Raw genomic sequence first — 26,134 nt, 5'->3', positions numbered from 1 at the left:
TCAATAAAAATAAAAACCCCTCTAAAACCAAATTAAAACCAAATATTCGAAGCTGTGTTCCAATTAAAATTATACTTAAAATCGTCCCTAAATAAAATCCTCCTTAGGTCAGGCCCGCTTGCTGGAAAAGCCATGTCTTGAGGGCGCGGCGGAAAGTAAGGAGATCCGGAATCATCCGGATCTCGGGGGGTAGTTCGTTGAAACCTTTTGACTCCCTGAATGTGGATTTGGCATCTTTATTATAACTTCTGTGCAAAAAATGGTTTGCAATCAAATTGTGTGATCAAGCATACCTATTGAGTAACAAGAACTTTGCAAGAAACAAACAAATCTTTATTGACTTTCATATTTTCAATCAAGTAAATGTTTACTGCTGCAATGCATTGTATAAAAATTATTTATCTCTCAATAGAAGATCACATAGACTCATAGAGAATATGCTATATAGGGCCCAGTAAATGTCTAAGACTATCAAGTCTTAAAATAAGAGGCAAAGAAAAAAGAGTTTCTGGTTATCGTGACTAGTCTATAATTAGCATATGAGTCTTCTTTAAAGATTACATTAAGATACTTCAGTGCATGATTGACCTTGAGTGGACAGAAGCATCTTATTTTAGTGAACAGAGAATATAGATATTCAAGTGCATGCCTCTTGTCAATTATCATTGTTAGAATCTGCCTATGCCACACTTGGACAATCAATTTTGTAAATGGTTGCAATAATCAAGGAAATTGCCTAATTTATAAATCCTCAGATACAGCATTTTTAATGGATTCTTACATTTTCATGCTGATGCCTTCAAAGTTAAATGAATTGTTGTCCAAACTGTCATTGCACGAAATGATAGAAACATTCAGTCTTGTAAGTTACTGTATCTCATGGATATTCAAACCCTCAAAACATAATCACTCATTAGTGAATTACATGATAGCCTTCCATTTCAGAACTGCAGCGTGAGTAAAGAGCATGTTTCCTTTCAAACAAAGCTTTGATAAAAATAGAGGAGAAACCTATAGGTTTTGAGCACAGCAATTGATGGTTGGAAATTATTACACTTTAATGGAAATGGAATAAAATGGCAGCTGATGACATTGCTAAAATATTATTTTATATTTTCTGCTTCCTAAGCCTCAAACTGAATGAAAGAATGAATGGTATCTTTTCCCCACAATTAGCCTAACAGATAATATTGTTATCATAAAGCAAATGTTGCTTTTCAGATAATAAAATAAAATTAAAAGAGACGCTTTGGATATTGTATATGGTAAAATATTTGTCCTATGGTGTAGAGAGTTTTCCTTCAAATAAAGGGAACCCCTCAAATTAAATTACAATTGGTACCACTTTCTCTTACTTATCATTAAATCTGTACATTCTACATATTTAGACATGGTTATACACAGATTGCTATTCTTCGTTAAATCTTAAGCAATTGATTTGAGTCAATGTTGGGCTGTCAGTGTTTTACTTACTGCTCAATCTCACTAACCTGACATTTATGGTTTACTGATTGGCCTCTGTCAGTGGTGGTGGCTGTAAATTCACTTTGAAAAGCTTTGTGTTAACAGCCTTCAGCCAGACTCCGAGAAGGGTACGAACAGGCAGCTGACAATTGCTCGACCTTCTGCCCTTATTACAGTGAGTAAATCAGGCTTTGAGCTATTAAGCTGGAGCCTGAGGCCTACACAAAAAGGATTGACATGACTAAAGGTCAACCTCTGTCACACATGTGTAACAATTTGGATAATGGAATTCTCTAAGTTATTGGGGAGGGGGGAGGGAGAAAGATGGCCATGACTTAGAAATGGAGCAAATGCTGGCTGTAGTTCTATGCTTCTTTGCAGGAGAGGGAGACTGGGGTAATGATTATTCCAAAGCAGCCATATTTAAATTCAAGGGGGGGGGATCTATAGGACCTGAAATAACACTGGGTGAGAATGAGCACAGTGGATTTGCAAGGCAACTCTGCAATATTTCTAGCACAACAGATTCTATATGACAGCCCAGCATAGGAATAGGAATTTTTAATCTGCTCATACTATGGCTACCATGCCAATATCAGATACATTGTCAGTGTTGGCTACATTAATGCTAATATCACAGAATGTAATTATGTTGTGTTTTGTGTTGAAAATAGTTCTATGACTTTAATAAGATCTCCTTCAATATCAAGTCTGATCTGTTTCAGGCAAAACAGTTCACAAATTACAGTTATCAGTGAACTGGAGAAATAGAAATAAATTAGAGAGCGGTTGTCTTTGCATATTTAAAAACGATTAGATTAGATTAGATTAATGATAGATAGATATTATAACCTTTTAAACATTCATTAATATGTATAACAATACCTATGCAACTAAAATATGATCCAAACTGAGGTGCAGAGATATAACAGGCCAATCCTAAAAATCTGTAATCAAAAGTCCCATTGTGTTAAATGAGATTTATTTCCAAATAATTGCATGCATGGGAGGGGCAAGCATTCTAACTAGATGACTACTTTTGTAACCAGTTCTGACACAATACATAAGATGCAATGCCATAGCCTAATCACACAAAAGAAACCTTATATATAATGTATCATTTTAACATTTAAAAATGTACTTTTGATTCATATGAAACAAATGCAAATCAGTTTATATCTTATTGATAAGAAGTATTGTTTTTATTCCTTGTTTTGCCTGCTGCTAGTGATAAAATTTCATGTCTGTTTTTGCCGATCACAAAAATTGAAAAAGACATTCAAGGATACATTGATGATCGTTATACAGACAGCAGATTAAATTTCTATCACCATGTTCTATGAATTTGTATTAATCAACAAGTCAGTTATATCAATATTGCACAGAGATACATGTAGAATGCATTCTAAGAGATCTTTGTTGTGTTTACGGTGTTGATACATAAGTGCCTATAATTGATTAGGGCACAAAAGTCATTGGCACACAATAATTTTCTGGGAGATATGAGTGCAACAGGAGCCAGAAATATTTCCTCTCTGATATTAATATTATTTTATATGTAAATTTGTTGCTTTAAGTCTGACTTACTCCTGATTATAGAGGTTTGGTGATTTCTGTAGTCATTACATATGTTATTCAATTAAATATTTAGGATTTGCATAGGAACTTGATATGATGGTGGTGATGATGATTTATTTATTAAATTTATTTGCTGCCCATCTCATTTTGAATAGAATTTCTATTCTATTCTATTCTATTCTATTCTATTCTATTCTATTATCACTAGATGGGATGGGATGGGATGGGATGGGATGGGATGGGATGGGATAGAATAGAATAGAATAGAATAGAATAGAATAGAATAGAATAGAATAGAATAGAATAGAATAGAAGCTGGAAGGGAACTTGGAGGTCTTCTAGTCCAGCTCCCTGCTTAAGCAGGAGAACCTATACCATTTCAGACAAGTGATTGTCTAGTCTCTTCTTAAAAATCTCCAGGGATGAAGCGCCCACGACTTCTGAAGACAAGCTGTTCCACTGGTTAATTGTCCTCACTGTTAGGAAGTTTCACCTTAATTCCAGATTGCTTCTTTCTTTGGTCAGTTTCCAACCATTGTTTCTTGTCTTGCCTCTGGTGCTTTGGAGAATAGTTTGATGCCCTCTTTTTTGTGGCAGCCCCACAAATAGTGGAATACTGCTATCATGTCGCCCCTGTTTCTTCTTTTCTTTAGACTAGCCAAACTCAAGTCCTGCAGTTCTTCATATGTTTTAATCTCCAGGCCTTTGATCATTTTAGTTGCTCTTCTCTGAACTTTTACCAAGGTCTCAACATCTTTTTTGTAGTATGGTGACCAAAATTGGTTGCTGTATTCCAGGTGTGGTCTTACTAGGGTTATATAAAGTGGTACTAATACTTCGCGTGATCTTGATTCTATGCCTCTGTTTATACAATCCAGGATTATATTAGGTTTTTTTACCTGCTGCTGCATGCTGCTGACTCATAGTCAAGTGATAGTCCACTAGGACTCCAAAGCCCCTCTCAGTTGCTATTTTTGAGCCAGATCTCGCCCAATCTGTACTTAAATCTTTGATTTTTCCTGCCTAAATGTAAAACTTTGCTTTTCTCCACATTAAAACTCATTTTGTTGGATAGATCCCATTGTTCAAGTTTGTAAAGACCTTTTTTGATCCTCAGCTTATCTTCTGGGGTGTTGGCTATTCCTGCCAGTTGGTGTCATCTGCAAATTTGTCAAAGATACGAATGGCGTTGGCAATCAGTCAATTATCTAACATATTTATCATAAGAAAGTTAATGCATGCTTCCAAGCAAGGTGAATATAGAATAGAGCATATATGAACTGAATATGTGAAATTTATTTTATGAAAACTCATTTTGTTAGCTTGTGGGGTAGGTAGTATCTCATCCCCAACTTTTCCAAAACTAGTGAATCTGACAGCACTAAACATTAAAAAACAAACTGAGAACCTGTTTGATCTAGAGCAGGAGTGTCAAACTGCTGGCCCATGGGCCAGATGCGTCATGCCAAAACCATGCCTACCCCATTGCCGGCAATGGAAAAAAAGTCACGATATGTTGCGACATGTTATGTGATGTTGCGAGTTTAACACCCCTGATCTAGAGGTTAAGGCATTAGCCTAAAAATCAGGAGATTGTGAATTCTAGTCCTTCCTTAGGTCAGCTGTGTTGTTGCTTAAGTTATATATAAAAATAATAAAGGCGGAATAAAAATATAAAAAAAATACACAGTTCATTACTGAATGCATGTACTGTATCTGGACTGGCACTTTCTAAATACATTTTAACAATGGCCATCTATTTGTATATATACACACATACACACACGTGCACGAGAATTATAGCTGCAGTTTTGCTGACATTTATTTGGAACAAATCCTAGTGAAAACAATTGCCAACCAAAACAATGGAGGAATAACTTAGGACTCTTGCCAGAAGACTTTTCTAAGTAAATATGCTTTGTAAGTCAGATGTGTTCCATTACATTTCACATAAGCAAGAGAATTAAGATGTTGAGATAGGGGTTTAATATCCTAATCCAATCCCCAAACTAGTTGATAAGCAAATAGCTGTATACAATTCTGGTTTACTGCTAATTTCATATAATCACACCATTAGTTTTAGCATTCCCTGTGCATTTTAATTATTCTTCCATTCTATCATATTCAAATGAAAGATTGGACCACATTTCTCCTTTAGCAAGATTATCTAAAGGCCCAAAATATTCTGACATTTAATTTAGCATAATTTACAAACAGCTTATCAGAACTACTTTTTCTAAACTCCCTAACAGGTACTAAAAAAGATACCTAAAGAATTTAAAAAGAAGGCACATTCTGAACTTGCATTTAGTACCAGAATTTTGCACAAACTATTCAATTTCTGGTTACCTTCTACCTTTCATACCCTACTAGGTATGGTAAATCATATAAATACTACTGTAAAACAATTGAGATTTTCTCATACACAATGAATCATTAGATCTATCTTCAGCCCACCCTTGATGTTGGCGCCTTTTCTCTCGATATTGCAGGCTGAGATCCAACATTATTTCCAAGGCAAAATTATCCAGATTTCATCAACCATGATACATTTGAAATAGAGCTGACAAGCAATCAAGAAATACAGATGGATTATTGAATAATATAATATTCATCTTAATATAGTTATAGTTTGAACATGCCAACCTTTATGCCAACCTTTACTGCATCTAAAACATAGACAAAAATGGCAGTTTAGGGACTGTGACGTGTATCTATCTCTACATTTGTAACTTAGTCTATATTGCAGGGAGGAGAAGGAGGATAGGATTTTATCTTTCCATGGTTTTCACAATTTTTAAACTACTTGTGAGATTCCAACTGTGTTAAGTAACTAGATATCTTGGAATACCTGAAATATGCTGGTTTCAGATTTCATAAGATTTTTTTTAAAATCATATCTTCTATTAAGCAAGATGTTTCAAAATCTGGGCAGAGCCTGGACAACTAAGACCAGGACAAAACTAATTTTGAATTAAACTAAATTAAATATAGCTAAATTGCTTCTCCCATTTGTCATATAAAGACTATAATTTGATGCAAGACCCAATTCAGATAATTGTTTTAAGTGTGGTGGAAAAAATGTGAAGACACATTTATTTTCAGATTAGCAAATGAGTGTCTGGACTATTTCCTTCCAGCATACTTAAAATGTTCTCTTTATCTTCAGCCTTACCTTTGTTACATTTTAGTTTCCTTTGACATCAAAGGAACTTAGCATAGGTCTAGCAGAAGAGTCCATTGATCTTAATAGGATTTAATCACAAATAACTTTCTAAGAAATGAGAACACCCTTTCAAAGATGTTAAACTTACATCCTAGAAATGTAACTGCTATTAAATCTAAAAGACAAATGTTATATTATTGCAGTGAAGGATCTTGTTGGCTGTGTAATCATATATATATTTACCCAGAAATAAAACATATTGTTCTTAATGAATCTCATTCCCAGCTATGAATAAGATTGTAAATTCATTCTGTTTCTAAAGAATAAATAAAATACTTTTTTTCAGTCATTCAACATTCCTAAATAGCATAAGCATGCCTTATATTTCTGATTATTAAACAAAACTTCAAAAACAATGTAGGTATTGGAAGTATTTCAGTCTAATAGAGTACTCCTCACTAAATCAGTAAAGTCATAGTCAGGTTAGAAGGAAACTTTCATTTGTTATTTTTACGTAAAAAATCTGAGAAGAATTTGCAGACAGAACATGTAGGAATTAATCCTTTGATCAATCAGTTAAAGAGAAGTAGCATTCATTTCAGTTCTATGTCCTGCATAGTTATATAGTTTCCAGTATATGAAGAAGGGAGCAAAGGCGAATAATTTGCCATTCACAGGTCTTCAGATCTTAAAGCTTGAAAAACTTCAGTAATGAGACTTTGCAAACCTCTTAAATGTCCATATTATATTCCCATGGAATGTAAAGTGCGCCTTCTATGCATTCCTTGAGTCTGGTCTTATTACAATTTGATGTTAAACAGAAAGTAGAAACCTTGTGCAACTAGATTAATTTATCTCTGGGGAACAAAAACATTAATAACTGAGATAATGTTTTCCTACATGTTGGAAGCTAGTGCAGATCCTTTTTTACTAGAAACACTAAGAAAAATATCTCATCCTCATCTATAACATCTAATTTTTGAAAAAGTTTATTTACAAGAATACTAGGAAAGAATTGGTTTCATTAACTTAAAACAACCACATTAGAAATAATACTGACTTTCAAAGGAATCAATCTCTGTATGAAGATTTACTTGCGAAGTTCAGTGCTATTTTTTTTCCTGTTAAATAAATAAATCAGAGCTTATTGTCTTTGCATAAAATGTATCAAATTTTTTCCCAGCTAAAAATGGGCCAATGGAAAATTAAAAGAATCACAACAGAAATGAATCATATTCTTGGCTTCCTAAAGAAATTGTCTTTTCCCTGTGCTATTAAAAAAAATCACTTGGCTGATTGATAAAAGACTGTACAATTTCCCAATGAACACCCATAGGTGTCAGGCCATGTTGTGAGGTAATGGAATGGTGTTTAATTTACTTCACACTGCTGTATATTGAACTGTATGGATTACACACAAAGCAAACACTAAATGTGTGGCAGGAACTCTTGCACAGACAAGCCAAAAAAAGTGTCTACAGTGTCCAATAATACATCAAATGCAATAATCCTGATATTTGCCAAAGTAAAACAAATAAAAGAGTGCTACATCTGCATTAGGGCTTAATTGCCTCTGCAGTAACCCTTCATTGGTTTTCTAATCATACTAAAAATTATTTGAAGACCATTAAAAATCAGAAGCTTCAGGATATGTGAAAAGAAGGAAGAGTAAGAAACTGGATTCTTCATTTGTAAAACATTTGGCTGGTTTTTAAGTAGATGTTACTGTAAATTTAATGATATGGCCTATGTATAAATGACCATTTTTATGATGGGCGTAGGTGGAGTCATGCAGTTGTAAATCAATCACATAGTTGAACGTGCCAATCCAGGTTAATCAATGGTAGTTTCTGCTAGAAACTGCCCTAAAAGTCTCAAATTGCAATTGCGTGACCACAAGATGATGCAACCTGTCATAAATGCGAGCCAGATGCCAACCACCTGAATTGCAATCATGTGACCATGGGGTGGGACAATGGTTGTAAGTTCGAATTTGGGTCATAACTGACTTTTTCTGAGGCCGTCATTAATTTGAACCATTGTTAAGCAAACAGTCATAGGTCAAGGACTACCTATATTAATTGCAACAAATCGCAATTATTTTATCACCAATTTCTTGCATACTATATGCCTTCAGACTACTTTCCCATTCTCATTATTTCCCTATCTTTTCTCGAAATCCTTTTTAGACCCACTCCAACTCAATGTTCAGTCTCTGCAATTCACAAAGTATGGACTTGAGCATTCTTGGTCCTATATTATTTTCTTTCTAGACATGTTAACATGGCAAATATCCTGGCTCAATAATACTTCAGTACTGATGTTATCTAGCTTTACTGATCCAACCTTCTTTTGAGAAGATCCAAGTGTGTGCATGTGTGTGTGTGTATATATATAAAAAGAGTAAAAACTTCGAACACTGGGATAAATATAAATATAAAAACAACTGTTTATTTAATAAAAACAACTGTTGGTTATACAAACATCTGTCTGCTACCTGAGCTTTCATTGGTCCCTTGCCAATGTCATCAGAGTAAAAGCTTGAAGCTTGAAGAGTCTGCTTATAAACCTAGTTGTTTTTGCGCTCTGCTCATTGAGCGCGTGATTGGCCCATCCACCCTAAATGACCGTAGTGCACAATGACTGACGAGAACCACGGGGAGGGGAGAACTGTGAGACGATCCAGCAAAAACGCCAACTCCAAGCAGCCAAGTGCGGGCGAGACGGGTGGAAGGGGCAGGGATGAGAGAAAAAGGGGTGCCAAGATTGGCATGCACACCTATGGACAAGACACAGCCATATAGAGCAAGGCTAACTGGGGCGGGCAAAGTGGAGCAGACAAGGAAGGGAGTAATGGGAGGAGAAAGGGCGGTAGGACCAAACCACATACAAAGGGGTGCGAGACATTCAGGGCAGTTACGGTCATTTAGGGCGGATGGGCCAATCATGCGGTCAATGAGCAGAGTGCAAAAACAACTAGGTTTATAAGCAGACTCTCCAAACTCTAAGCTTTTACTCTGATGACGTCGGCAGGGGACCGACGAAAGCTCAGGTAGCAGACAGATGTTTGTATAACAAACAGTTGTTTTTACTAAATAAACAGCTGTTTTTATATTTATATTTATCCCAGTGTTAGAAGTTTTTACTCTTAATATGAATGTGCCTGGGATTCACATTTTTAAGATAATATATATATAATTTAAACTTTTAGACAAGAATAATAAATATAAAGTAAGGAAGAAAAAACAAAAATAAAGAAATCAAGGAAAAAGCAAAAAGTGCAAGAAAAGAAAAAAGTTGAAAAAGAGAAAAAAAAAATATACAAAGTGGCTTCAAATATTCTTCACAGCAGTTACAAGTATAAATATAGTTTAATCTCTCTCTCTCTAAAGTTACATCATATTAATCTTCCTTCTATAAACTATCCTATCTCATCATCAAAACCATAAGTCACAAGTTCATTTTTTTCATGTTTACCCCAAAAAATCCGTAAGAGGCAACCAGTCACCAATAAATGTAAATAATGCCTTTTCTCTAACCAAAGAAGTCAATTTATCCATTTCAGCAAGATCTGTCAACTTCACCAACCATTCTTTCACAGTGGGTAGTCTCAAATCCACGCTTCTTTTCCTTCATCCAATACTGTACTGCCTGACTGTTTGACTGATTCTTTTGTTGAATGTTATATTGCCGTAACAAATTAAGACAACCAAGACTAAACCCTTACATTTCCTTCCAAGCCTTTATATTCAATTACTGTATCATATGTATCCTACTAACTGTATGTACAGCCTTAACTGTACCCATTTCCCCCCTCCCCCTTTAGTTTATTTATGGTAAATCTATATTTAAGATATGGAATTCTTTCTGCACAGTGCAGCAAAGATACGGTTCTTCTTCTCATTCTCTCCACAAAATTCTCATTCTCCCTCTGACCATCTCTCATGCTCATTACCATGTTCTCTTACTTTGATTGTCATATCTTATGTCTTTCATTTTTATTAACTTCCAAAGACACTCATCTGTAATTCTTGCACTAGCTTTTTCCTCTTCTAAACCAAGTTTTTATTGCATACAATGTAATATGTATACCAATGAATGAACAGCAGAATACTTGACTCATAAGCTTCTGTATTCCTTCTGTCAATTAATGAGCATTAGTGGTGTTCTGGGGAGAAAAAAACCCCCACCCCCAGCTGAAATTCGTACCTGGCTTTTGGAGAACGTGCCTAGAAAGTATATTGCCATTAAGATATATTCCTTTGCTTTCAGTGATATATAGTTTTGGTACGCTTTTATTGAATTTAGCCCAATCTTCACAGTGATATTATCATATGGAAAAGCTAAAATGTTCAGCTAGGAATACAGAGATTTTATTTTCACTACACTAGAAACAGTGTTGTGATTATGCTCCCAGAGCTGCATGAAATTTAGTCATAATCTAAAACAAAACTATGATCTAATTCCAATGAATTAACAGAAGAGAGCCTCGCGTTCCCTTGCACCTTTTGAAACCTATCTTTATGTGACATTTGAGGCTGTCTTGCTTTAGACATTTTGTCTCGCAGGAGAATTCAAAATATGATTTAACATAGAATAGATATAAAACTATGGTTTAAAGCCTCCACATTAAAATTCCAAAATGCTACATCAAAATGCTACATCAAAGTGAGAGGAAGAATTTCCAACTTCCTAAAACACAGTTTAAGAATTTAGAACTATTATCTGAAAAAAGCCTTTAAAAATCACAGTGTCTATAAACCAAATTAACATGCATTTGTCAACCAGTATAACATTGTACTTATGTGCTAACTAATAGAGAAATTACTTAAATAAATATAGCTTTTATAGGACACCAGATTTGGCTCAAAATCCAGATGATTCCCGGATGGAAGAGTGTTTTCTGTTACCTGTCTGTTGCCATCTAGTGGTTGTCCAGATTTTGCAGGACTAGCTTTCAGATATTTTTCATTTTTAGAAAAGACAATAAAAAAGTCTATTTTCCCCCTGCTCAAAATATTTGTGATAAAAGCTTTATACAAAGTGTCATTTTTAAAACTATGACAGCAGTCAGAATTTCACTTGATTGGAATCGTATTAACTTTACATTTCTATTAGTGGACCAGAGAAATGCTGTGGATATAATTTACTTGGAATTCAGTAAGACATTTGATAAAGTAGATCACAACCTACTACTTGATAAGATAGAAAAATGTGGGTTAGACAGCATCACCACCAGATGGATTTGTAGCTGGCTGACCGGCCATACTCAGCATATGGTCCTCAATGGAACTGCATCTACATGGAGGGAAGTGTGTAGTGGGGTGCCCCAGGGCTCTGTTCTGGGCCCAGTGCTCTTCAACATCTTCCTCAATGATTTAGATGAGGGAATAGATGGGGAGCTCATCAAATTTGCAGATGACACCAAGCTGGCAGGAATAGCCAACATTCCAGAAGATAGGCTTAAGATACAGGAGGATCTGGACAGACTTGAACACTGGGCACTATCTAACAAAATGAAATTCAATGGTGAAAAAAGTAAGGTTCTACATTTAGGCAAGAAGAATCAAACATAAGGTATAGTATAGGTGGTACCTTGCTCAATAGTAGTAACTGTGAGATGGATCTTGGAGTCCTAGTGGACAATCACTTAAATATGAGCCAGCAGTGTGCTGCAGTTGCCAAAAAAGTCAACACAGTGCTAGGCTGCATTAACAGAGGGATAGAATCAAGATCACGTGAAGTATTAATACCACTTTACAATGCCTTGGTAAGGCCACACTTGGAATACTGCATCCAGTTTTGGTCACAACGATATAAAAAAGATGTTGAGACTCTAGAAAGAGTACAGAGAAGAACAACAAAGATGATTAGGGGACTGGAGGCTAAAACATATAAGGAATGGTTGCTGGAATTGGGTATGTCTAGTTTGATGAAAAGAAGGACTAGGGGTGACATGATAGCAGTATTCCAATATCTCAGGGGCTGCCACAAAGAAGAGGGAGTCAAGCTATTCTCCAAAGCGCCTGAAGGTAGGACAAGAAACAATAGATGGAAACTAATCAAAGAGAGAAGCAACCTAAACTAAGGAGAAACTTCCTGACAGTTAGAACAATTAACCAGTGGAACAACCTGCCTCCAGAAGCGGTGAATGCTCCAACACTGGAAGTTTTTAAGAAGAGACTGGACAGCATTTGTCTGTAATGGTATAGGGTTTCCTGCCTGAACAGGGGATTGGACTAAATGACTTCAAGATCCCTTCCAACTTTTTTATTATTATTATTATTATTATTATTATTATTATTATTATTATTATTATTATTATTATTATTATTATTATTATTATTATTATTATTATTATTATTATTATTATTATTATTTGAAAGATTGGACAAAAATGCCACATTTAGGCTGAAAAGGCTCAGATGTTCCATGTCAATACTGTTAATTCACATACTGAAATCCACCGAGGATTGACAATGAAGACAAATGAAACCAATCTCCCATGAAATGAAACCCAAGCTCCCATTTGGATTTTAAACTGTGACTTACTTCCCAGAGGTGCTGAGTATTTCTGGCTCCTCCTGTTTGTACCTTTTCTGGCAGAAGGAGAACGCCCTGGAAAGGCCCAATCCAAGTGCCCTGTTGAATCCTCTGGGCTGCACAGATGCCATAGGCCAAGCCAGGAACAGTGCTGGTGCACAGACATACTTCTCGTGGCAGATCCCGAAGCCACTCTGGAATCTCAGGGGGAGGAGCTGCAGCTGCCGCACTACTAGTTCCCACCAGGCGGCGCAAGGAGTGCAGAGGTCCATGCATGGGACATTCTCCATTTCGGTTATCGGCACACATGTCACACCCTGTGGAGAAAAGAGAATGGCAAATGCTAAGTGCTGCTGGACTGTAGTTCTGATTTCGAGACTGGCAAATAAGAATTCATCCACTACATTTTAGATGCAAATATCATAGGAAATACATAGGAATAGATTTGTTGGGCGCTCTTGCTTGGAGAACTGATAAATAAAGCACATTGAAAGAGCTTGCCTAGACACCTTATCCCAAAATGTGACAGAGACTACTGTTCAAAACGGGCCTGGATTGAGCAGAGAGAAAAACAACTGAATCCAGGGCATGCATTCCCACAGATAATGGAGCATTTATCTAGGATGGCATACGGCAAGCAGGTGGCAGGTTGAGGCATAGACAAGTAGTATAGAAAGGTGTCCAAGGTCAGAAGCCTGCTGTGTTTAGATATGATACAAAAATATGACTGTCACTTGCTGCAACGGACGGGGTCAATTTCCACTCCTTTACTCAAAGAATAAAAATATTGGCGTAGCTTTGCATCTAAACCAATTTATATGAAAGGTAGTTCTATTGACTGGAATGAGATTTATTTTCTAGGAAGTGTACACTGGACAGCACGGCATCTTACTATCTTCCAACTGATTTTTGTGGATTAAACTGAAGAGATTTATTTTAACAAAGCATCCAACATCAAGGCCTGGTTCGCACATATAAATCAAGATTTATTGTGTCCATTACAATATACAAACCATGATTTATTTGGGACAAAGAAGCATCCAAATGAAAGCTATTCCACACCCTGGGTTACTTTAACAATGTTTGTATTATGTTTGAACTAAAATCTTGCATTATTCCTAATTATTCCTATTATATAATGCACCATTATTTGTATCCAAAGGTATGAAATTACATTTCTTCCCATTACTATTACGGTTATGATGCATTACAGTTAATAACTAATGAAGCATATGGCCACAAAACAAGGACTTTTTAATGTTGGAGTGGTTTTCAAAATACTGCCCCAAAAAGGCTAATGTTAAAGGTTTTTTTTTAAAACCATATGAAACCTTTTTTAATTCTCTCAGGTACTATATCCTCTAAAGCTGGTAGAACTATGGTTTTGCTAATTTATTATATTATGATTTTACTGTATGTGCTGTCATTATTATTCCTATTATTGATTTTATATTGGCTTTTCTAGAATAGATTTCTATTAATTTCAAGCTACACAAAGAGCTATGGTTATTGGATGTCTTGGAAAGCAACAAATTAATAATTTTATTAATACAAAATTCTGCTGCAACAAATGGGCAACATCTTTATGTTACATTAATTTTTTAACTGATAATCTTGAATAAAGAGAACTTTATAAGGTGTTTATTTTTCTATTTCAAGTCAATAGTTTCCACATTCTTTATATATTTTTAGTTCTGGATTTCCAAGAACATTGCTTATTCACAGAAATATATTTTGAAAATAAAATAAAAATGAACTTCTTTGATTTAACTACGGTCCCTAGCATATTTGGGACATTAAAACACAATGAAAGGTCTCAAATGCTGTTACAGAAATATATTCAAAAAGTAATGCTTGTTCTTTATTATTTACACAGCAATTCCTTTCACCCCAATAATTTTGCATCATATATATATCTTGCAGCTAAAAATAAAACAAAAATATTCACTAGTTGGTTGGGGATTTGGTGGTCTAAACCATAAATTTGGAATAAGTATACATCCTGGAACCACAAGTAATAAACCTAGTAGAATTGACATAGTTTTCTTTCCTCCTGTGTCAAATAAATTTTAGTCAAGTTTAATGTTTCAGAGAGCACAAAAATCCTTTCTATCCAACACGGTTATCAATTATATAACTAAAATCTAGCTTCTATTCTGCTGTTGCTAAACTAGTAGCTACTATTTACTTTTAAAACTATTTCCCAATAAATTGCTCCAAAGGTGAATATAAATTTCATTTTCTTTGCCATCATCTAGATCAGCTATCGACAACCTTGCATCTTTAAATCTGTCATATTACAATTCCATCATCCCCAGCCAACCTTGAGTAGCTGGGATGGTTGGGAATAAACTTGCACATTTGCAAAGATCCAGGTTAAGAAGCATATTATAGATCTAGAAAAACATACACATTATACATTGCAATTTGAATAATCCTATAAAAATATGTTATTTGAAAACAGTAGTAAGTTCATGGTTTTTTTTAAGGTCATTTTAGTTTCAAATCCATAAAATACTTGTGGCCTCAAGTTGAAAAGTATGAATGCAGAACCTTCTTATGTACACAAAAATTGGGGTGGAATGCTATGGATCCCAACAGAAAATTCATTTGAAGAGATTCATATTTTTCAGTCAATATATTTATGATCCAAGTACTGAGTCAGATCAGTATCAAGTGCGACATTGACCCCCAAGCTCTGAAATCATTCACACCTATCCACAGTGCCAACAAACCCTTGCAACATCTTTTTTCCCCCCATCATGTCCTCATCAGTGCTATCATCATGTTCCATTCCATGAGGGCCACAGGCTTGATTCATCCCCTCCTGCCAGCGTTGAAGAAGTGTTTTCTTCCTTCATTTGACATGGTCAAGGGCAGGGGTAGGCAACCTCGGCTCTTTTATGACTCATGGACTTCAACTCCCAGAATTCCTGAGTCAACATAGCTGAAGTCCATGAGTCATAAAAGAGCCGAGGTTGCCTACCTCTGGTCAAGGGCAAGGTCAAAGTGTGTAAAACTTGTTAGTCTTTGGAAGGAATTTAGGTATTGGGCAGATACTGTAAAGACAATAGGGAAAGGACAGGGTTCAGCAGTGGAGACAACTACTTCATTTGGGTAAGCGGATAGCAATTTAATTTGATGAGGAGGAAAAACCAGTGTGCTTACGAAAGAAGAATTCTTAATTCTAGAACTCAAAATATATTTTCGTGACTATTCTGTCCTTTCCTGCTTTAAACAGCAAAATTAAATGAAGTTATGGACTTTCATAAATTTCCATAACTGGGGCCCATGACTTCACAAAAAAAGCCTTGTTAAGATTTTAAACTACAGCTTGGTGGGTCTGACATCCTACATATCCTGCAGCCAACTGGAGGATGGGCGGGACAGGGAAAGATTAAATGATCAAGGTTGTAGATTGTTCCCATTCCAACCTAATTCTCATTTATATGTAATGTAGGAAAATTTATATAGGAAAAAAATATATGATGATACAAGCATTTAACTTTGCTATACCTAATAATTATCATTCCTCTTCACAAATAAGTTTCACGTACAACCTTCTTTTCAAGTTAAACTACTTGAAGTTAGTTTAATTGTTGCCTTTGATGAACTTTAAATCTATTTAAATTCCAGATCAAGAAAATATACTTCTATCCTCAAGGCCTCACACCATTGATACTTTAGGACAATTTTCCAATCCACATTGATCAAGGCTGTTCAAACTTTTATATTTAGACTCCTCTCCTTGGATGGAATATGAACAGGCAAAATAAATCCTGAAGCAAATGATACATAAAGCAGAAAGCAGATCTAGGGGAGACTCCAGCCTTCTTTTCACTAGTACACAACAGATATATTGTCACTGCTGCCTGCTACCTTACATAGCCAGAAACACTTAGCCATCAGAAGGCTTTCTCTCTTGCCCAATGCCATGTTCTCCTCTACACAGTATTGGATGGTAAATAAAGAAAAGTACCATTAGCTTTGCCCTTGTGGTTCCAGAAAGGAGGAAACTACAAAACTTGTTCTATTTATTGCTCCTTTTTCAGTGACATTTGAACCAGATTCATACTACCTCTAGTCAGTAGATATCCTGGTTACCCAGATTCAGCCTGTGCCAGGAGCTGCTCATACACAAACTATCTTTTGTTATTACAGTGCATGTAACTAGGTTTTGTGCAGCAGCATAGAAGATCCATTCGACCCAGATGGGTCAATATTCCTGCATGTAATTTCTGTAACTATAATTTATGTATATTTTAGATATTTTCACTTGTAATTTTAGTTATAACTTATATCAAGTATAAGCCTCACTTATAGAGATTAGTTTTATAAATGTATTATAACTTTGTGTTAAACTATTTTATTATCTACTAACAGGGCTTTTTTTTTGTCATAGAACGCCCAGAACGGAGTTCCGGCACCTTTTTTGGATGGAACCTTGTAGGGTAGGCAAGGCAGGTTGTATGACATGTGTGAGTTCCGGCACCTTTTTTAAATAAAAAATAAAAAAAGCACTGTCTACTAAGATAAACATTATTGACCAAGATAATAATTGCAATATATGCAAGTAAATATGTTCCCAAATGCAACAGAATTCAGAAGCAGAAGCAGGTTTTATTTTTTTTAAAGAAAAAGAGCAGACAACAGTCAGGCTTCATTCTCATTATTCAGTAATAATTCAAATAATTCAACTAGCTAACATTTCTCATTATTATTTTCATAGAACTGTTAATTCAAATACGACCTTCACTGTTTTGTAATAATTTTACATAAGATGTGACTTGGATTGAATTAGATTTTTTTATACAATTAAACAACGTTAACATGACCAAAAACAGGATAGAAACTTGGTATGTCTCAAGATATAGGATCCGTATGGTCAAGATTTCAGTTACATTTCAGTGCAGACCCTTGATTCTAGAATAATTTGTTCCCTGCTGACAATCTTTTAGATGTGTAACCTCCTCCCAGCTTCCTGATTATTAATGGCTCTCTTGGAGACACCATGTCTACCAAGCAGCTTCAATTAAATGAAGCCAAAGCATCTTTTTGTTTTTTACTCTAACCATACAGTTTTAGGATCAAACTCTTATATTTAACATATAGTATCACTCACATTTATGCACATGTGGTCTTCAAAACATCATATAAACATACAGTTCTGAGATGGTTATACATACTCGTTCTAAACACAGTTTTGGGAATTTTTTTCTGAAGTGCTGCCCAAAAAGTAAAGATCAGCATTACAAATTAGGGAGAACAAATTGTAGACTACATGCCAAGGATTATTTTCCATTGCTAGGAATAGATTCTACCTGGACAATTATGGAACTGAACTTTTCTGTTTTATATTAAAAAATTATCTGTTTAACTATTCAGTACCATTCTTTCTTTATGTTTTCCACTATTCATAATAAGGTGCCAGAAACAGAAAGACATTATTGTTGTGGCCATATTTACGATTGTATTATAAATTATTATAAATGTTTTGTAATTTGTATTGAATGCCATCTACCGCTGAATAAACCAGAGCTACTTGATTGCTTGCTATATTTTATATTCCCCAAAAAAATATCTAAAACCAATTAACTCAGTTATTGTCTGGGTACATTTCAAACTTGATTTAAGAATAGATCTATTAACACCTCAGTACTGTTTCATATTTTACATCTATTTTTCAGGACATTTAAATTTTTATGAATATAATGCACAAATTACTTTTCCATCTTTTAAAGTGCAGCTGTAATCCTAACATTATTGGATTAAATTCATACATATAATAGATCTAATAAATCAGTAAGCTGCATGTTAGTAACTTGTCCTATTTATTTTAACAATACTCTAAGTAACATAGTTTACATTTAATCATTGTTTACAGCTAAATCTCATTCAGATAAATGGATTATATTTCTACTGAAAAGATTAGGAGTCAAGATTTAAGATACACTCAAATCAATTTACATTCAAATTACAGGCACTGGATCCCTTTGGCATCAACACAACTTGAAACAGAGGATAGTAGATAAAAAATCTTTGAAGTGTATGCTTAGAAGCTATAATAATCATTAGGTGAATAAGATTTCTAACATATTCCACATGCAGCTTTATATATTACTCTTTAGGTACAAGATTGTTTCTTTAGGTACTTTAGGTACAAGATTGTTTCATTAAAGTAAGTGTACCTGATAAAGCCAGGAACTCAACAACTTGTTTTCTCTAATGTGGATATTTATTCCATGTCAGGATAAAAAATGATAATGTGCATGGCTGTGGTTTGCTTTTTTTTTTTTTTGCTAACATTACACACATATAAAGCATTATCAGCTTTCTGATCCGTTTACCAGAATTAAAGTGTTCACATATTAATTAATACATGTTCTGCCAATACAAGAATTATTTTTTTCACAGCAAAGGAAACAAAAGTAATCATAATTTTTTTAAAAATAAAGAAAAATTCAATTTTAAAGAAGAAAAATAAAAGAACAGATAAGCTATTTAGAAGATAAGCTATCAGAAGAAAAAGGAAATATAGATTGCAGCTCAACTAGTGATATTTTTCAAGAAGAAAGTGACCAACCTAAAAATCCTGAAAATATTTATATTGAATTTCATCTTTGTGCATATGGAAGAAATACCATTATTAATTGAGCAAGTCTTTTAGAAGATTGTTAATAAGGGTAACAAAATAACCATGTGTATAACTGTGTCTCATCTTCCTCTCAAAATTTATTGTGAAACTATGTTTACTTCAAGTCCATCTAGTTTTAAAGGCGCATTCATTCACATCTCTATTCATCAGTTTCTGAAAAATGATTCTCTAATCATCACCAGACTGAAAAAAATTCACAATAAATCAGATTTTAATAAAATAACCAAAACTATTTATGCAAATACAGCAAAAATGAAACAGAATTCAAATTGTTTAATAAGGGCACTTGGAACATACAAAAGCTTCTTACCCTGAGTTACAAACATCAGCCAATCTATTTCATGTAAAAATCCTTATATGTGAAGTGGCTGATTAACAGTTTGGGATTTTGTCTAAGGTTATTGGAAAGAAATATCTGAAAATATTTTAAAATAATCCATATTACTTTTCTTTGACTCTTTTCTGTCAGGTGAAATTATCACCTTTCGGGCTACAGGGAAATTATTAATAACATTTTTATTGTGATCTACTTATAAAGGGAAAAATAAAAAGCACAATATAGTGGACTGGACATATTAGTGAAGTGGAGATTTTTTGTTGGTCAAATGTTATGGTTGGTTTGCCCCCATCCCCATTAATCAATGAATTACCTGGGTATAACAAGCATTAGGCTTTCTCAGTTGAGCTGCTGTTGGTGAAGGGCAACCATTTTTAAAAATGCACACCGCTATCCGGAGTGTTATTCTTGAAAAATATTAATGAGCTCAACAAAAAGTGTATATTCAAGTATTTAGGTTTTTTCCGTATCCTAAGCACATATAGCGGGAACTTTTACTGAACTCAGTCAAAACTGTTTCCGGTAACTTTTCCCATAGCTTTACGTATATAATATGTGCATTATATTTTCCTATAATAGAATAGAGCTCACAACAACCATTTTGCAATAAGAATGTTACCTCAGTACTGGAAATCCTGTAGATGACAGTGTGTATGTATTCAAATCTAAATGCTCACTTATTAAATTTGATTTTAACAGAAAACTTAGTTCTATGTAATGTTTCTATTTAACAGTGTCTATTCTTCTTCCTTGTCTCAGATAATTGGTGTTGTTTGAGCATTCAACCTTACCCTCCTATACATCTAACTATATTGGTGCCAAAAATGAAAAACTCTCTAAAAGTCTTAATCTCTCAGTCTTTAACAGTAGATATATTACAGCCTAACAACTATCTAACTGAAAGATCTATGTTGTTGCTATGCCAGGTGCCTACAGCTCAGTAAATCTGAAAGAGTTTGACATGCATGCTTCTATCTTGCAGCTGAACTATAGAGACAACCATACACTACATTTCACACATGACACTAAAAACCAAGCCTGAGGTTCTCCCATGCTATAATTGCTGTTAAAATCTTGCTAACACTAGATAGCAAGAGCAAGTCAATAATTTTTAAATTATTATATTTTTAAACCTAACATATATTGTAGTCAGAGTAAATGTTATGTCCGTTGCATTAAGCTAATATAGTCCTAATCCAAAATTTAACATCCAACATATTTATTTCAAGTACATTTAATGAGGTAGAGAGATTTAACATCTTCATAAATAAAGTTACCCAAGGATGAAGCAACATTTTAGTTACTTAGATGAATTTCTATCTCACTCAATCTTTCAAAATAACACATAATAGACCATTTTTAAGTATCTAACAGGATGTTAACAAAAGATACGTATTTAATAGTAGGAAATATATATAGGTCAGGGTTAGCTATATCTTACTTATACAAGAAGATACTAATGAAACAATCTCACATTGTTCAAAGTATTTCATATAAATTAGTTTTATACAGTGTCTCCCAAATATTCAGTTAATTTATTATCTGTGGGGGGAAATGCTATTAAAACTGAGGAGCTGCCATTTAGAATCACTTTTGAAATTCCCACTATTTTTAGGGAGAGCAACATTACAATCAAGAACTTAGTTTTTTTTATGACCGAATGAAAGTATATTTTGCATTATACAAAGCAATATGTGGGCCATCCCAGAAAATGAGTTTGTTGTGGATTTACTCTCCGGATCAGCTCAGCTCACCCCACCCTGGAACTCTTCAGATGTTTGAACTGAACTTCTTAATAATGTCTTACTCAGCATATAATGGATGGTATTAGGGAAGTTTAACTGGATTTAAAAATGGTGTGTATGAAGGGAGGGGAAGGGAAAGGAAGAGAAGGGAGAGGAGAGGAGAAAGAAAAAGAGAGAGAGAGAGAGAGAGAGAGAGAGAGAGAGAGAGAGAGAGAGAGAGAGAGAGAGAGAGAGAGAGAGAGNAAGAAAGAAAGAAAGAAAGAAAGAAAGAAAGAAAGAAAGAAAGAAAGAAAGAAAGAAAGAAAGAAAGAAAGAAAGAAAGAAAGAAAGAAGACAGAGACTGGGGCATAGATGTGTCAGTTTAATCACTTGAAGAACTACACTTTGGCCAAATGTACTTAGCTGTAGTGTAGCATCTCATCTTCCAGGCAATGTTAATCCCCATCAGTAGTGTTGTTCCAGTCTCAAGGCTGATCTCACCCTTTTATCCATTCTAAAATATCATAAAATATTTTTGAAAGATGTCAAGAAGATCATAAAAGGCAATCACACATTTTCAGTTTGGCCCAAGCAGACATTTTTATTTCTTTTTGCTGCACATATCTGTTTATTCGTAGTTTAAGCTGTTGCACATAGTCATTTATTTATGAAATCAGAAGGGGGGAAGTCTCCAAGCTCCTTTTTTAATATTATGATCCTAAGAACGATATACATATAAAGGAATGATAACATTTGCCATGATTTCTCCAAAAATTAAGCCAGACCAAGTCTGCAATTCTACATAATCATTACCTATACTACCTGTTAGCTTTCTCTTTTGCCACTTTCTTAAATTGATAATACAAAACATATTCCAGACAGTTCTGCCAAATCATTTTGGTAACATAAAGATGCCTCCTGCTTCATTTTAATAAAGTTAACTAAAGAGGGCACTAAATAATGTCATGTAAGGTGCCATACTCAAAGCTGCATCAGTTTTAGCATTTCCATACTCTTTTTGGTATGCACTTTTCTTTACAATAGTGAATTTGTAACAATTTTCCAAATGCTAGCCACAAACCAGAGTTTTTCTTCTCAAAATTCTGTCTTAGATAAGAATGGGCTTCTGTCTTATTAATAAATTGACTGATCATACAAAATGGCTGCATTATCTAGAAGTGTTTCTCAACCTAAGCAAATTTAATATACATGAACTTCAATTCACAGAATTTCCCAGCCTGTGAAATTCTGGAAGCTGAAGTTCAGATATCTTAGAGCTGTGCAATTGATCTAGATCTTCAGACATGGTTGCGTTATACTCACACAACTGCATGAATCTAATTTGTGCCAACCTATAATTGTACCCTGATTATTTGCATCTTGGTTTGAATATGTGGTTACACATGCCCCAATAGTGCACCAGTATGCTAGCAAAGAGATCTTGGTCCTTGGAGCAATTATCTCAGAGAAAGTTTAAAAAAATATTTTGTAAGATACAGTTAGGTTTTCCTGCACAAGAGTCAGTTATTTGAATCCTCTTCCTAAATATTAACAGTAATATAGTTGCTACTAATCATGCTATAAATAAACCTTAATTATTAAATTTTAGGCCTGTAACCCATAATTTTATTATAAGCTATGTAAATTATATAAGTTATTACATAATTCAAACTGACTTTGTGTTTTGGGATCATTTAGGCCTCTTTCTTTCAATGATTTACAGGATTTTATAACAAAACCAGCCTTTGTTATGGCAATATAAAAATGTATCACAGACTAACCCTTGAAAGTATTAGTGACAAAACAGCTTTAGCACGGTTTGAATCTGTAATCAACACACTGAAGTAATAACAGCAATGGTGATTATTAATAAAAGCAGTAACAATGAGTCACAAATCAACCTAGAGTTTTCACTTGAGGTACAATTAGCCAGGCTGAAGTTATCCTACTTCAGACACATTATGGGAAGACCTTGTTCTCCGGAGAAGGCCCTGATGTTGAGAATGGTGGAAGGAAAGAGAAGAGGACAACTAGCAACAAGATGGACTCAGTTACAGTGGTGATGGGCGCACCATTGGAATACTGAAGGGCCATGTTAGGGATAGATGATCATGGAGAAAACCTATAGATAAGAGTCAACCATGTATTGATGGCATGCCTTCATCACCACCATCACTGTTTCAAAGAAAGTTATGTCTTCCCACCCCCCAGGCAAAAACCGCCAAAGGCATCCCAGTTACACAACACAACACAACACAGAAGTAAAAAGGCCGCCCAAGCCCTCACTCCCAGAAAAGCCTCCTTGCATCCTGTCTAATGGCAACCCCTGAAGCTCTTGAACCCTGAAACTCCTTCTCCAATTGGAGCCCAAGGTCCCCAAACTCTTAAGACCAAGCGGAGAGTAAGCCAGACCCTCACCTTCTTCTCCTGTTTGACAGTACCCAATCCTGCCCTAGCAGCCTTCACCCCAGAGAGGAGGAGCAGGCAGGGCAGGGGGGGGGGACTCCCTGCTCTTCTCCCCTCTTTGCTTGCCTGCATCCCTACATGCGCCTAGTGGCAGGGGACTGGCCCCCAGCCTCAGCCCCTCTCTGGCCGCCTGACAGATGAGCCGCGGACAGACACAGGACGGTCACCTCCTGAGCCCAGTCGCCAGCCAGCTTCATTGATCGCCACCCAGCTGAGGGGGGAGGGCGGAGGGCAGACGACGCGCGCATCTGCCCTTCGAGTAAGGAAACGCGCAGGTGTTAGAAGGCGCAAAGCTCGGAGAATCGGCGGAAAAAGAAAGGAAGCGATCGACTCTAGGACAGGATCTGGAAGAACCCCACGGTTCTTCCACTCCAAGAGACCCCCCCGATAAACTCTGCAAAAAAAAAAAAGTTCTGCAAAAAAAAACCCTGCACTACGCGGGGTTAGTTGCACCTCCGAATGCGCGCGTCTTTCGATCCACACGCTCGTTAAGCCGAGCGTCTGGATTCGGCCAGATTAAGAGTAGAACGAAAAGAGGCACAGTTTTCTCTCTCTCTCTCTCTCTCTCTCTCTCTCTCTCTCTCTCTCTCTCTCTCTCTCTCTCTCTCCTTCTCCCTCTCTCTCTCCCCCCCTCTTGTTTTGCAAAGCAAACGGATAAAAAAAAAAAAATCCAGGGTGGGAGAACTGAAAAGAGAAGATTGTTCAGCCTGCGACAAGTTTACCGGCTTTTGCATAAAGCTCCGCGATGAGTGGAAGCGGCAAGGAAATATATATATATATATATATATATTCCTTCGATCGCATGTACGAATGAATTAAATTCCAGTGTCAAGTATCAGAAGGTTAGGAGAATATTGTGTGTAGATAAACCTTGCCACCCCTTGCCCCCGGGGGAGCCCCGCGCACAATGTGGAGATGATGAATGGGCATCGGGAGAGGAGATCGAAGCGAGGGCCGTCTTGCCTCAACTCTCTCCTACAAAACTATAGGGCAATTAATTGTGCCTTGTCCCCTCATCCTTCATCTCCTTGTGGCACGTATCGATGGAGATTACTGCTGATGGACCATTTTATCACCTTAAATAAACAGTCACCACCTCTTCTAACCTCAATCTAATATACGGGCTGCGCGCGTCCACCTTGTAAAGTTGCTGCTCCTGGATGGGGGAAAAAACAGAATGGTGGAAAATAGCTACAGCACGCTGAAGATACGATAGCAATTGGGGAAATATATACAGTACACTGTGTACATATATATGTATACGTCGAGGTTTAATCCCAAGAGGCTCCTCTTCGCCCCCTCCTCCTGCTTGCCCGCCAGGCTGGGAGTGGGGCAAAAGATGCTAGCCAGACAGAGGGGTAAATGCACGGAAGGGGGCGGGCTGTTGAACCTGCTGGTTCGTTTCACACGTTGCAGAACGCGGTGTGGGGCAGAAATGTCCCTTCTTTGTTTTTAAACCTCCGGGGGGGGGGGGCGGAGGGCAGCGAGGCAGCAAAGATACGTTTTAAAACTAGACTTCGAGAGCATAAAAGCAGGATTTAGGAGGCACGGCGTCTCCTCCTCTTTGGCCCTGCTTTAATTAAGGATTTCTCACCATAAACTGCCCTTACTGAAAGAAGTGGAAGGGGGGGGGGGTAGCTCTCTTGGACTTATAGTAATCAGTAAACAACTTAAAAGGGGTTAGAAATAATTGCGCTAGGCCAAAAATGTTTTGTCTGGGTTATTGCTTATTTGCAAATTTTAGGATAGGAAAACCTTCCACGTCCAGCACTGAATTTGTTCACTCGCGTGGGCGCTGTGAAAGAGAGAAAGGCTGGAATTCTGTTTCATCTCCAGTAAAAACGCCCTTACTTGCTCAGCAACTTTGGAGTTCATCAAACCTTTACAACAGCAGACCCAGATTGCTCATTTCACCGAATCCATTCGACTCCCAATTCTCTCAATTTGCTGTGATTTCCTTGCTAGAATATTTCCGCTAGAAACAACAAACCTTCAACGTTTCATAAATAAAGAAATAAAAATCAATCCATCTGTGCGGGCAATATCTTCTCAATGTTAACCTCAAATTAATTTATGTCAAGAACTGGAAATTCCTAAGTGCCAAAGACAGCAGTCAAGTGTCTATTTATCTGGAAGTCGACGTGAAAGTGAAGCAATGGCTGTTTATATTTTTTAAAAGTGTGAAATTGTAAATTAGCTAC

The 26,134-nt window shown here is 35.9% G+C and overlaps 1 protein-coding gene across 1 annotated transcript in view; it reads right to left on the bottom strand.

The window, feature by feature from the left end:
* The window catches only part of PRDM6 (PR/SET domain 6), a 98,298-nt gene that overhangs the window by 68,058 nt on the left and 4,106 nt on the right, over positions 1-26,134 (bottom strand). The window contains exon 2 of the mRNA XM_015821840.1: positions 12,761-13,068. Coding sequence (XP_015677326.1) covers positions 12,761-13,068 — 308 coding nt within the window. The remainder of the gene's footprint in view (positions 1-12,760; positions 13,069-26,134) is intronic.

This window comes from Protobothrops mucrosquamatus, unplaced genomic scaffold (genome assembly GCF_001527695.2).
Source record: "Protobothrops mucrosquamatus isolate PMUCROS unplaced genomic scaffold, P.Mucros_1.0 scaffold1407, whole genome shotgun sequence".
NCBI lineage: Eukaryota > Metazoa > Chordata > Lepidosauria > Squamata > Viperidae > Protobothrops > Protobothrops mucrosquamatus.
The sequence above is the reverse complement of the archived record's forward strand: the minus strand, read 5'-3'. Positions and strand labels throughout refer to the sequence as shown.